This window comes from Salvelinus fontinalis, chromosome 36 (assembly GCF_029448725.1).
Source record: "Salvelinus fontinalis isolate EN_2023a chromosome 36, ASM2944872v1, whole genome shotgun sequence".
Lineage (NCBI taxonomy): Eukaryota > Metazoa > Chordata > Actinopteri > Salmoniformes > Salmonidae > Salvelinus > Salvelinus fontinalis.
The window spans coordinates 18030385-18044318 of NC_074700.1; the positions used below are offsets into that span (position 1 = coordinate 18030385).

Consider the following 13934-nt stretch of genomic DNA (forward strand, 5'->3'; position numbering starts at 1 on the left):
CCATGGACAGGTAAATACCTTTCTATTTGTGGAAAAAGTACCCTGATTAACTCTTTAGTCATTTCCCAGTTTACCTATTTGATCATGGTCTTGCCTACACCTAGCCAACAGGTTTTAAATTATATGACAAAAAAATATAGAATTTTATTTGGAACCACAAGCCAGACAAAATTAAACAGGTCTATTTATATAATGAATATGAATTTGGAGGGCAGAAATTATTAAATATTAAAGCATTAGACCTCGCACTAAAGGCTTCAGTCATACAAAAGTTATACTTAAATCCGAACTGGTTCTCTAGCAAATTAGTAAGAATGTCTCACCCTATATTCAAAAAAATACCTTTTCCCCTTTATTCAGATTAACCTCTCACTTTCAGTTATTTGAAAATATTGCTATTTTCAATCAATCAATCAAATGTATTAATAAAGCCCTTTTTACATCAGCAGATGTCATAAAGTGCTATACAGAAACACAGCCTAAAACCCCAAACAGCAAGCACTGCCGATGTAGATCCACGGTGACTAGGAAAAACTCCCTAGAAAGGCAAAAACCCAGGAAGAAACCTAGAGAGAAACCAAGCTCTGAGGTGTGGCCAGTCCCCTTCTGGCTGTGCCAGGTAAAGATTAAAACAATAATCTTGGTGGTTTGCAATTTAAATGTAATCCACCAGAAAAGACAGAACAAATAATACACCAAATATTGTGGTTAAACTCAAATATACTAATTGAATAAAAAACAAACATTTGTTTAAAAATAATTAAGTATCATCTTTGTAGATGATATCATAAATACGAGTGGTGGAGTTATGTCACACATGCAGCTAACAAAAACATGGAAATGTCTACTCTACCCAAAATTACAACCAACTAATTGCAGCATTACAGCAAAAATGTAAGGAACTTTTTTTTAACTGTACTTAATTAGGCAAGTTGGTTAAGAACAAATTCTTATTCACAATGACGGCCAAACCCGGACGACGCTGGGCGCCTCCCTATGATACAGCATGGAATCGAACCAGGGTCTATAGTGTCACCTCTAGCACTGAGATGCAGTGCCTCGGACTGCTGCGCCACTCAGGAACCCATCATTGGTTAAAGAAAATTCTAATAAATTAAAAAGTATCAGTTTCATTTAAGGACCAAAAAATTGACAGCCGTGCCATATAGATTGCAAAATAGTTGGGAAGAGATTTCTGGCGTACCGATACCATGGCACATGGTTTTTGAACTGATACGCAAAATGATGCCAGATTCAAAACTTTTCAATTTAAATTATTATACTAATTCTTGCAACCAATAGAATGTTATTTATACGGGGGATACAACCTTCCCAGCACTGCAGATATTGCTGTGAAGAGGAGGATTCATTGGATAATTTGTTTTGGTATTGTCCATATGGTCACAGGTCCAGGAATGGTTGAAGAATTGCAATATTTACCTGGCCCTGCCCCTGCCCCTGCCCCTGCAGATGGCACTACTGGGCGATCTGAAAAGTCATAGTCAATTGATCAATAATATAATAATACTTTTAACAAAACTGTTTATTTTCAATTTACAATCTGTAAAAACAATGAGAATAGAAAGGTTGAGAACTTTTGTGAAAGATCACAGCACAGTAGAAAAATATATGGCAAATAGAAATCCAATATGGATGGTGTTAAGAGATAGATGGAAGGGGTTAAATGGAGCTGAAGGTTGGGACTAATAACAACTAACAACTAACTAACTGACAAGATAACTAATGTAAAACATACTGTGCCCGTAAAACGTATACAGGTTAAGAACTGTTTTGAAAAAGTACAGTTTGAAAGATGTGGCAAATAGAAATCAAACCGGATGGACATCAGAAATGGATGGGAGAGGTTGAGGGCAGAGGAGGGACAGGAGTAAAAACAAAAGAATATATATATATATATATATAACTATTGTAAAATAGACTGTGTCCATAAAATGTATATAGTATGTATAAGCTGGAAATACAGGCCTAAGCGTTGATGTTCACTAGTTTGCTCCAATTGGGGGAGGGGTGGTAGGGTAATAAAGGAAATGTATATATTTTTTATAGGTGCTGTATGCATATATGTATGTGTATATATATTTTAAAAAATATATATGGGGGATTGGAAGTGATGAAGACAATTACATTGATAGAAGCTATAATCTATCTGCAATATAAAAGCTGATCACAGCCAGTATGGCAAAGGAACATTTAGAACAAACGACTGGGTCACGCCCATAGATACAGAACAAAAAGACTGAACAACTTAACCGACCTGCCGGCTTGGGTAGCAACCCTAGATTTGTGTTGCGACTGTATCTTGTGGAAGGATGAATTAGTATTAATAAATTCATCAAAATTATGTTTTTATTAAAAATATGTCAATCATTATTTGAATATGTAGCTAACCCATTGTATAAAAGTGATTAAGCCCTTGAAGCCGGTGTTTGTAGGATATTTTGGCACACTTTGTCTCGAGCCTAACAACTCCCGTGCCAAAATATCCTCCAAACACCGGCTTCACTGGCATTATCACTTAAGTATTGGCCTGTAGTTTATTGTTTACTATTATCCTGTAGTTTGTCTGGTATTGTCCTGTAGTTTATGGTCTAGTAGTGTCCTGTAGTTTATTAGAACCATGTAATTTAATGTCTAGTATTGTCCTGTAGTTTATTAGAACCCTGTAGTTTATGGTCTAGTATTGTACTGTAGTTTATGGTCTAGTAGTGTCCTGTAGTTTATGGTCTAGTAGTTTCCTGTAGTTTATTAGAACCCTGTAGTTTATGGTCTAGTAGTGTCCTGTAGTTTATGGTATAGTATTGTCTTGTAGTTTATTGTCTAGTATTGTCCTGTAGTTTATAGTCTAGTAGTGTCCTGTAGTTTATTAGAACCCTGTAGTTTATGGTCTAGTAGTGTACTGTAGTTTATGGTCTAGTATTGTCCTGTAGTTTATTAGAACCCTGTAGTTTATGGTCTAGTAGTGTCCTGTAGTTTATGGTCTAGTAGTGTCCTGTAGTTTATGGTCTAGTAGTGTCCTGTAGTTTATGGTCTAGTAGTTTCCTGTAGTTTATTAGAACCCTGTAGTTTATGGTCTAGTAGTGTACTGTAGTTTATGGTCTAGTAGTGTCCTGTAGTTTATTAGAACCCTGTAGTTTATGGTCTAGTAGTGTCCTGTAGTTTATGGTCTAGTAGTGTCCTGTAGTTTATGGTCTAGTATTGTCCTGTAGTTTATGGTCTAGTATTGTCCTGTAGTTTATGGTATAGTATTGTACTGCAGTTTATGGTCTAGTAGTGTCCTGTAGTTTATGGTCTAGTAGTTTCCTGTAGTTTATTAGAACCCTGTAGTTTATGGTCTAGTAGTGTACTGTAGTTTATGGTCTAGTAGTGTCCTGTAGTTTATTAGAACCCTGTAGTTTATGGTTGTAACGGCTTTCCTCTTCCTCTTCATCAGAAGAGGAGGAGCAGGGATTGAACCAAAATGCAGCTGAGTTTGTAGACATGATTTATTAACGAAAAAACACGAACTCGACTATACACTAACAAAACAAATAAACGGTGTAGACAGACCTAGACGACGAACTTACATAAAACATGAAGAACGCACGAATAGAGAAATTAGGCTACACAAAATGAACGATGAACAAACAAACCGAAAACAGTCCCGTGTGGTGCAACGACATACACAAACACAGGAGACAATCACCCACAACGAACACTGTGAAAACACCTACCTAAATATGACTCTTAATTAGAGGAACGCCAAACACCTGCCTCTAATTAAGAGCCATACCAGGCAACCCATAAACCAACATAGAAACAGAAAACATAGAATGCCCACCCAAACTCACGTCCTGACCAACTAACACATATAACAAACTAACAGAAATAGGTCAGGAACGTGACAATGGTCTAGTATTGTCCTGTAGTTTATGGTATAGTATTGTACTGCAGTTTATGGTCTAGTAGTGTCCTGTAGTTTATGGTCTAGTAGTTTCCTGTAGTTTATTAGAACCCTGTAGTTTATGGTCTAGTAGTGTACTGTAGTTTATGGTCTAGTAGTGTCCTGTAGTTTATTAGAACCCTGTAGTTTATGGTTGTAACGGCTTTCCTCTTCCTCTTCATCAGAAGAGGAGGAGCAGGGATTGAACCAAAATGCAGCTGAGTTTGTAGACATGATTTATTAACGAAAAAACACGAACTCGACTATACACTAACAAAACAAATAAACGGTGTAGACAGACCTAGACGACGAACTTACATAAAACATGAAGAACGCACGAATAGAGAAATTAGGCTACACAAAATGAACGATGAACAAACAAACCGAAAACAGTCCCGTGTGGTGCAACGACATACACAAACACAGGAGACAATCACCCACAACGAACACTGTGAAAACACCTACCTAAATATGACTCTTAATTAGAGGAACGCCAAACACCTGCCTCTAATTAAGAGCCATACCAGGAAACCCATAAACCAACATAGAAACAGAAAACATAGAATGCCCACCCAAACTCACGTCCTGACCAACTAACACATATAACAAACTAACAGAAATAGGTCAGGAACGTGACAATGGTCTAGTAGTGTCCTGTAGTTTATGGTCTAGTATTGTACTGTAGTTTATAGTCTAGTAGTGTCCTGTAGTTTATTGTCTAGTAGTGTATTGTAGTTTATGGTCTAGTAGTGTCCTGTAGTTTATGGTCTAGTAGTGTCCTGTAGTTTATGGTCTAGTAGTGTCATGTAGTTTATTGTCTAGTATTGTACTGTAGTTTATGGTCTAGTAGTGTCCTGTAGTTTATTAGAACCCTGTAGTTTATGGTCTAGTAGTGTCCTGTAGTTTATGGTCTAGTATTGTCCTGTAGTTTATTAGAACCCTGTAGTTTATGGTCTAGTAGTGTCCTGTAGTTTATGGTCTAGTAGTGTCCTGTAGTTTATGGTCTAGTAGTGTCCTGTAGTTTATGGTCTAGTAGTTTCCTGTAGTTTATTAGAACCCTGTAGTTTATGGTCTAGTAGTGGACTGTAGTTTATGGTCTAGTAGTGTCCTGTAGTTTATTAGAACCCTGTAGTTTATGGTCTAGTAGTGTCCTGTAGTTTATGGTCTAGTATTGTCCTGTAGTTTATGGTCTAGTATTGTCCTGTAGTTTATGGTATAGTATTGTACTGCAGTTTATGGTCTAGTAGTGTCCTGTAGTTTATGGTCTAGTAGTTTCCTGTAGTTTATTAGAACCCTGTAGTTTATGGTCTAGTAGTGTACTGTAGTTTATGGTCTAGTAGTGTCCTGTAGTTTATTAGAACCCTGTAGTTTATGGTTGTAACGGCTTTCCTCTTCCTCTTCATCAGAAGAGGAGGAGCAGGGATTGAACCAAAATGCAGCTGAGTTTGTAGACATGATTTATTAACGAAAAAACACGAACTCGACTATACACTAACAAAACAAATAAACGGTGTAGACAGACCTAGACGACGAACTTACATAAAACATGAAGAACGCACGAATAGAGAAATTAGGCTACACAAAATGAACGATGAACAAACAAACCGAAAACAGTCCCGTGTGGTGCAACGACATACACAAACACAGGAGACAATCACCCACAACGAACACTGTGAAAACACCTACCTAAATATGACTCTTAATTAGAGGAACGCCAAACACCTGCCTCTAATTAAGAGCCATACCAGGCAACCCATAAACCAACATAGAAACAGAAAACATAGAATGCCCACCCAAACTCACGTCCTGACCAACTAACACATATAACAAACTAACAGAAATAGGTCAGGAACGTGACAATGGTCTAGTAGTGTCCTGTAGTTTATGGTCTAGTATTGTACTGTAGTTTATAGTCTAGTAGTGTCCTGTAGTTTATTGTCTAGTAGTGTATTGTAGTTTATGGTCTAGTAGTGTCCTGTAGTTTATTAGAACCCTGTAGTTTATGGTCTAGTAGTGTCCTGTAGTTTATGGTCTAGTAGTGTCCTGTAGTTTATGGTCTAGTAGTGTCATGTAGTTTATTGTCTAGTATTGTACTGTAGTTTATGGTCTAGTAGTGTCCTGTAGTTTATTAGAACCCTGTAGTTTATGGTCTAGTAGTGTCCTGTAGTTTATTGTCTAGTATTGTACTGTAGTTCATTGTCTAGTATTGTACTGTAGTTTATGGTCTAGTAGTGTCCTGTAGTTTATGGTCTAGTAGTGTCCTGTAGTTTATGCTCTAGTATTGTACTGTAGTTTATGGTCTAGTAGTGTCCTGTAGTTTATGGTCTAGTAGTGTCCTGTAGTTCATGGTCTAGTAATTTCCTGTAGTTTATTAGAACCCTGTAGTTTATGGTCTAGTAGTGTACAGTAGTTTATGGTCTAGTAGTGTCCTGTAGTTTATTAGAACCCTGTAGTTTATGGTCTAGTAGTGTCCTGTAGTTTTTGGTCTAGTATTCTCCTGTAGTTTATGGTCTAGTAGTGTCCTGTAGTTTATGGTCTAGTAGTGTCCTGTCGTTTATGGTCTAGTAGTTTCCTGTAGTTTATTGTCTAGTATTGTACTGTAGTTTATGGTCTAGTAGTGTCCTGTAGTTTATTAGAACCCTGTAGTTTGTGGTCTAGTAGTGTCCTGTAGTTTATGGTATAGTATTGTCTTGTAGTTTATTGTCTAGTATTGTCCTGTAGTTTATGGTCTAGTAGTGTCCTGTAGTTTATTAGAACCCTGTAGTTTATGGTCTAGTAGTGTCCTGTAGTTTATGGTCTAGTATTGTCTTGTAGTTTATGGTCTAGTAGTGTCCTGTAGTTTATTAGTGTCCTGTAGTTTATGGTCTAGTATTGTCTTGTAGTTTATGGTCTAGCAGTGTCCTGTAGTTTATGGTCTAGTAGTGTCCTGTAGTTTATTAGAACCCTGTAGTTTATGGTCTAGTATTGTACTGTAGTTTATGGTCTAGTAGTGTCCTGTAGTTTATGGTCTAGTATTGTACTGTAGTTTATGGTCTAGTAGTGTCCTGTAGTTTATGGTCTAGTAGTGTCCTGTAGTTTATGGTCTAGTAGTGTCCTGTAGTTTATGGTCTAGTAGTGTCCTGTAGTTTATGGTCTAGTAGTTTCCTGTAGTTTATTAGAACCCTGTAGTTTATGGTCTAGTAGTGTACTGTAGTTTATGGTCTAGTAGTGTCCTGTAGTTTATGGTCTAGTATTGTCCTGTAGTTTATGGTCTAGTAGTGTCCTGTAGTTTATGGTCTAGTAGTGTATTGTAGTTTATGGTCTAGGAGTGTCCTGTAGTTTATTAGAACCCTGTAGTTTATGGTCTAGTAGTGTCCTGTAGTTTATGGTCTAGTAGTGTCATGTAGTTTATTGTCTAGTATTATACTGTAGTTTATGGTCTAGTAGTGTCCTATAGTTTATTAGAACCCTGTAGTTTATGGTCTACTATTGTCCTGTAGTTTATTGTCTAGTATTGTACTGTAGTTCATTGTCTAGTATTGTGCTGTAGTTTATGGTCTAGTAGTGTCCTGTAGTTTATGGTCTAGTAGTGTCCTGTAGTTTATGGTCTAGTATTGTACTGTAGTTTATGGTCTAGTAGTGTCCTGTAGTTTACTGTCTAGTAGTGTCCTGTAGTTCATGGTGTAGTAGTTTCCTGTAGTTTATTAGAACCCTGTAGTTTATGGTCTAGTAGTGTACAGTAGTTTATGGTCTAGTAGTGTCCTGTAGTTTATTAGAACCCTGTAGTTTATGGCCTAGTAGTGTCCTGTAGTTTATGGTCTAGTATTCTCCTGTAGTTTATGGTCTAGTAGTGTCCTGTAGTTTATTGTCTAGTATTGTACTGTAGTTTATGGTCTTGTAGTGTCCTGTAGTTTATTAGAACCCTGTAGTTTGTGGTCTAGTAGTGTCCTGTAGTTTATGGTCTAGTATTGTCTTGTAGTTTATGGTCTAGTAGTGTCCTGTAGTTTATTAGAACCCTGTAGTTTATGGTCTATTAGTGTCCTGTAGTTTATTGTCTAGTATTGTCTTGTAGTTTATGGTCTAGTAGTGTCCTGTAGTTTATTAGTGTCCTGTAGTTTATGGTCTAGTATTGTCTTGTAGTTTATGGTCTAGCAGTGTCCTGTAGTTTATGGTCTAGTAGTGTCCTGTAGTTTATTAGAACCCTGTAGTTTATGGTCTAGTATTGTACTGTAGTTTATGGTCTAGTAGTGTCCTGTAGTTTATGGTCTGGTATTGTACTGTAGTTTATGGTCTAGTAGTGTCCTGTAGTTTATGGTCTAGTAGTGTCCTGTAGTTTATGGTCTAGTAGTGTCCTGTAGTTTATGGTCTAGTAGTGTCCTGTAGTTTATGGTCTAGTAGTGTCCTGTAGTTTATGGTCTAGTAGTTTCCTGTACTTTATTAGAACCCTGTAGTTTATGGTCTGGTAGTGTACTGTAGTTTATGGTCTAGTAGTGTCCTGTAGTTTATTAGAACCCTGTAGTTTATGGTCTAGTAGTGTCCTGTAGTTTATGGTCTAGTAGTGTCCTGTAGTTTATGGTCTAGTATTGTCCTGTAGTTTATGGTCTAGTAGTGTCCTGTAGTTTATGGTCTAGTATTGTCCTGTAGTTTATGGTCTAGTAGTGTCCTGTAGTTTATTAGAACCCTGTAGTTTATGGTCTAGTAGTGTCCTGTAGTTTATGGTCTAGTATTGTACTGTAGTTTATAGTCTAGTAGTGTCCTGTAGTTTATTGTCTAGTAGTGTATTGTAGTTTATGGTCTAGTAGTGTCCTGTAGTTTATTAGAACCCTGTAGTTTATGGTCTAGTAGTGTCCTGTAGTTTATGGTCTAGTAGTGTCCTGTAGTTTATGGTCTAGTAGTGTCATGTAGTTCATTGTCTAGTAGTGTCCTGTAGTTTATGGTCTAGTAGTTTCCTGTAGTTTATTAGAACCCTGTAGTTTATGGTCTAGTAGTGTACTGTAGTTTATGGTCTAGTAGTGTCCTGTAGTTTATTAGAACCCTGTAGTTTATGGTCTAGTAGTGTCCTGTAGTTTATGGTCTAGTAGTGTCCTGTAGTTTATGGTCTAGTATTGTCCTGTAGTTTATGGTCTAGTAGTGTCCTGTAGTTTATTAGAACCCTGTAGTTTATGGTCTAGTAGTGTCCTGTAGTTTATGGTCTAGTATTGTACTGTAGTTTATAGTCTGGTAGTGTCCTGTAGTTTATTGTCTAGTAGTGTATTGTAGTTTATGGTCTAGTAGTGTCCTGTAGTTTATTAGAACCCTGTAGTTTATGGTCTAGTAGTGTACTGTATTTTATGGTCTAGTATTGTCCTGTAGTTTATTAGAACCCTGTAGTTTATGGTCTAGTAGTGTCCTGTAGTTTATGGTCTAGTATTGTCCTCTAATTTATGGTCTAGTAGTGTCCTGTAGTTTATGGTCTAGTAGTGTCCTGTAGTTTATGGTCTAGTAGTGTCCTGTAGTTTATTGTCTAGTATTGTACTGTAGTTTATGGTCTAGTAGTGTCCTGTAGTTTATTAGAACCCTGTAGTTTGTGGTCTAGTAGTGTCCTGTAGTTTGTGGTCTAGTATTGTCTTGTAGTTTTTTGTCTAGTATTGTCCTGTAGTTTATGGTCTAGTAGTGTCCTGTAGTTTATTAGAACCCTGTAGTTTATGGTCTAGTATTGTCTTGTAGTTTATGGTCTAGTAGTGTCCTGTAGTTTATGGTCTAGTAGTGTCCTGTAGTTTATGGTCTAGTAGTGTCCTGTAGTTTATGGTCTAGTAGTGTCCTGTAGTTTATGGTCTAGTAGTGTCCTGTAGTTTATGGTCTAGTAGTGTCCTGTAGTTTATGGTCTAGTAGTTTCCTGTAGTTTATTAGAACCCTGTAGTTTATGGTCTGGTAGTGTACTGTAGTTTATGGTCTAGTAGTGTCCTGTAGTTTATTAGAACCCTGTAGTTTATGGTCTAGTAGTGTCCTGTAGTTTATGGTCTAGTAGTGTCCTGTAGTTTATGGTCTAGTATTGTCCTGTAGTTTATGGTCTAGTAGTGTCCTGTAGTTTATGGTCTAGTATTGTCCTGTAGTTTATGGTCTAGTAGTGTCCTGTAGTTTATTAGAACCCTGTAGTTTATGGTCTAGTAGTGTCCTGTAGTTTATGGTCTAGTATTGTACTGTAGTTTATAGTCTAGTAGTGTCCTGTAGTTTATTGTCTAGTAGTGTATTGTAGTTTATGGTCTAGTAGTGTCCTGTAGTTTATTAGAACCCTGTAGTTTATGGTCTAGTAGTGTCCTGTAGTTTATGGTCTAGTAGTGTCCTGTAGTTTATGGTCTAGTAGTGTCATGTAGTTCATTGTCTAGTAGTGTCCTGTAGTTTATGGTCTAGTAGTTTCCTGTAGTTTATTAGAACCCTGTAGTTTATGGTCTAGTAGTGTACTGTAGTTTATGGTCTAGTAGTGTCCTGTAGTTTATTAGAACCCTGTAGTTTATGGTCTAGTAGTGTCCTGTAGTTTATGGTCTAGTAGTGTCCTGTAGTTTATGGTCTAGTATTGTCCTGTAGTTTATGGTCTAGTAGTGTCCTGTAGTTTATTAGAACCCTGTAGTTTATGGTCTAGTAGTGTCCTGTAGTTTATGGTCTAGTATTGTACTGTAGTTTATAGTCTGGTAGTGTCCTGTAGTTTATTGTCTAGTAGTGTATTGTAGTTTATGGTCTAGTAGTGTCCTGTAGTTTATTAGAACCCTGTAGTTTATGGTCTAGTAGTGTACTGTAGTTTATGGTCTAGTATTGTCCTGTAGTTTATTAGAACCCTGTAGTTTATGGTCTAGTAGTGTCCTGTAGTTTATGGTCTAGTATTGTCCTCTAATTTATGGTCTAGTAGTGTCCTGTAGTTTATGGTCTAGTAGTGTCCTGTAGTTTATGGTCTAGTAGTGTCCTGTAGTTTATTGTCTAGTATTGTACTGTAGTTTATGGTCTAGTAGTGTCCTGTAGTTTATTAGAACCCTGTAGTTTGTGGTCTAGTAGTGTCCTGTAGTTTGTGGTCTAGTATTGTCTTGTAGTTTTTTGTCTAGTATTGTCCTGTAGTTTATGGTCTAGTAGTGTCCTGTAGTTTATTAGAACCCTGTAGTTTATGGTCTAGTATTGTCTTGTAGTTTATGGTCTAGTAGTGTCCTGTAGTTTATTAGTGTCCTGTAGTTTATGGTCTAGTATTGTCCTGTGGTTTATGGTCTAGTATTGTTTTGGAGTTTGTTTAAAAAAAATTGTGTCTCTTTTTGATTCAAGGTGATTCTCTTCGTTGTTGTTGTTTCTTTGTGTGTCTGTACTGGGTCTGTTCCTGGGTTGCAGGCTAACTAGCATGCTGTACTATAGCTTACCTCCAAATAAGCTCCAGATCATTTTTACTACCTCCTCATTGTTTATCTGCTTGTCTGCAATGGCACTCCCACAGATACCTGCCCAGCAACAACAAACAAACAACAATAAATTGATGTGTGGGTGTGTGTGCACGTTTGCTTGTACATGTGTATGTCTGTGGGTTCCCCACCTTGCAGCAGAACCATGTCCATTTCCTTCCTCTTCTCTCTCAGAGTCCCACCTTCAAACTTGCTCCCAAGACAGGAAGTGGGGACGAAAGCGCCCAATCCGGAGAAGCCGCTCTCGTGGGGGGTCATCTCAAACCATACCCCTACAGAAAATTGGTCAATTACAGAAATTTACATTCATTGGCTTTGTCTGAAATGACACTGTATTCCCTATATAGTGCACTACTTCTAAACAGAGCCCAACTGGGACTCAGACTAATGCTTGGCTTGCTTTTTGGGTGTCTACAGATGAGTGTTAGTTCATATTGCATGAGTTGTTTATATTATTTATATTGTTCTTGCACTGTGAGACAATTGTCTTTGTAAAAAATGAAACGAAATTACATTTGATTGATTGATGCTGCGTTCACTATGCACTCGGAACTAGGAAACTCAGAAAGTTCTGAATTTCCGAGTTTGCATGAACCCTGCATAAGTCACCTTTAGTGTCATCCTGTCTGCCGCAGTCTAGTTCTATGGCGCTGTAGATGGGGTAGGGTTTGATGAAGTGAGCATCTTCAGAGAGACAGCGAGTGTGCATCTGATACAGGAGAGAGAGAACAAGGGGGAAGAGATGGGGAGTGGAGAGATGGGGGGTGGAGAGACGGACGGACGGACGGACGGACGGGGGGGGAAGAGAGAACAACGGTGGTGAAGAGATGATGGGGGGGATAATTAGCCCAACAATGACAAATACACACATTGGCAGGCAGACAAATACACACACACACACACTGGCAAACAGACAGATAGACACGCAAACACACACACAACCATATACTGACCTCTTTCATGAAACAGGAGGCAGTGAAGGCGCCCCAGAAGTCAGTGAGGTTGAAGTCCTGGTTTAGTTTTTTCCTCAATTTCAGCCAGTCCACAGCTTTGCTCAAGTCCCCTCTAGGACCCCTCAGCTTCTTTATCATTTCATCACAACGCTCACTCAACGACAAGGCTGGAGCGCTGTACAGAGATGACATGCACCTGTGTGTGTGTGTGTGTGTGTGTGTGTGTGTGTGTGTGTGTGTGTGTGTGTGTGTGTGTGTGTGTGTGTGTGTGTGTGTGTGTGTGTGTGTGTGTGTGTGTGTGTGTGTGTGTGTGTGTGTGTGTGTGTGTGTGTGTGTGTGTGTGTGTGTGTGTGTGAGAGAGAGAAGGAGAGAGCAAGATAACTAGCATATTCAAAATGAACTTTCCTGCTAAGAACAATAGTAAGTGTGTGTGTGTGTGTGTACCAGGTGGTGCCTGACACCCCACACATGTAGAGGAGGCTGCCCAGCAGGTTGTCCTGTGCCAGCTGATGCAGTGATCCCAGCATGCCCACTGCTGCCCTCTCTCCTCCGCCTGACCCCAGCAACGCTATGTTAGGAACATCCGCCTGAGAGATGGGGAGAGAGAGACAGAAAGAGAGAGATATAGAGAGAACGAAAGACAGGATTTCACATCAGTATCCCATCATACAGTGTGTTATATTAGGATGAGGGGGGCTAACAACAGGCAGCTGGAGACATGGGAGTGGGCTCCATATGTAGTTGACTGTGGAGACAGGGAGGAGTTAGAGAAAGAGCACATGTGCGAGAGAGTGATTGAAGGATAGAAAAGACAGGACTACCCACCAGTTCACAGTCGAAACCCTGACCTTTCAGCCACTTCCTAATCAGAGTCTTCCTCAACGTCACGTATTTTTTCTCCTCATCATTGATGGAGTGAGACAGACGCACAGTCTGACAGAATGAACGAGAGAGAGAAAAAAGATGATACAATTTGGTTTAACTGAGCCATAACACTTCTAAAGTAACATAGTATTTCAATGAAAGGTTAGTTGATTCTGACAGCTTATACTCTCACTCTGTCAGGAAAGTATATTTTATTCCTTAATTCTGGATGCGAATTTATAGCTATGTATTACAGTAAGGTGTGGTATGTTACATACAAACGCCATCCTCATATTCTGATTAATTTCTTATGAGTGTGTACACTATACAGTACCAGTCAAAAGTTTGGACACACCTACTCATTCAAGGGTTTTTCTTAATTTGTACTATTTTCTACATTGTGGAATAATAGTGAAGACATCAAAGCTATGAAATAACACATATGGAATCATGTAGTAACCAAAAAAATAGTTAAACAAATCAAATGATATTTTAGATTCTTCAAATTAGGCACCTTTTGGTTTGATGACAGCTTTGCACACTCTTGGCATTCTCTCAAACATCTTCACCAGGAATGCTTTTCCAGCAGTCTTGAAGGAGTTCCCACATATGCTGAGCACTTGTAAGCTGCTTTTTCTTCACTCTGTGATCCAACTCATCCCAAACCATCTCAATTGGGTTAAGGTCGGCTGATTGTGGAGGCCAGGTCATCTGATGCAGCACTCTATCACTCTCCTTCTTGGTCAAATAGCCTTTACACAGCCTGGAGGTGTGTTGAGTCAT

General features: G+C 38.4%; 1 protein-coding gene across 1 annotated transcript in view; it reads right to left on the reverse strand.

The window, feature by feature from the left end:
* The window catches only part of LOC129835455 (cytosolic phospholipase A2 gamma-like), a 33605-nt gene extending 20167 nt beyond the window's left edge, over window positions 1-13438 (reverse strand). Inside the window, exons 1-7 of the mRNA XM_055901091.1 lie at window positions 13430-13438; window positions 13113-13220; window positions 12732-12874; window positions 12288-12477; window positions 11944-12043; window positions 11466-11606; window positions 11296-11373 (exon numbers count right to left, since the gene is read on the reverse strand). Of these exons, the coding sequence (XP_055757066.1) occupies window positions 11296-11373; window positions 11466-11606; window positions 11944-12043; window positions 12288-12477; window positions 12732-12874; window positions 13113-13220; window positions 13430-13438 (769 nt within the window). The remainder of the gene's footprint in view (window positions 1-11295; window positions 11374-11465; window positions 11607-11943; window positions 12044-12287; window positions 12478-12731; window positions 12875-13112; window positions 13221-13429) is intronic.
* Window positions 13439-13934: the final 496 nt, after the last annotated feature.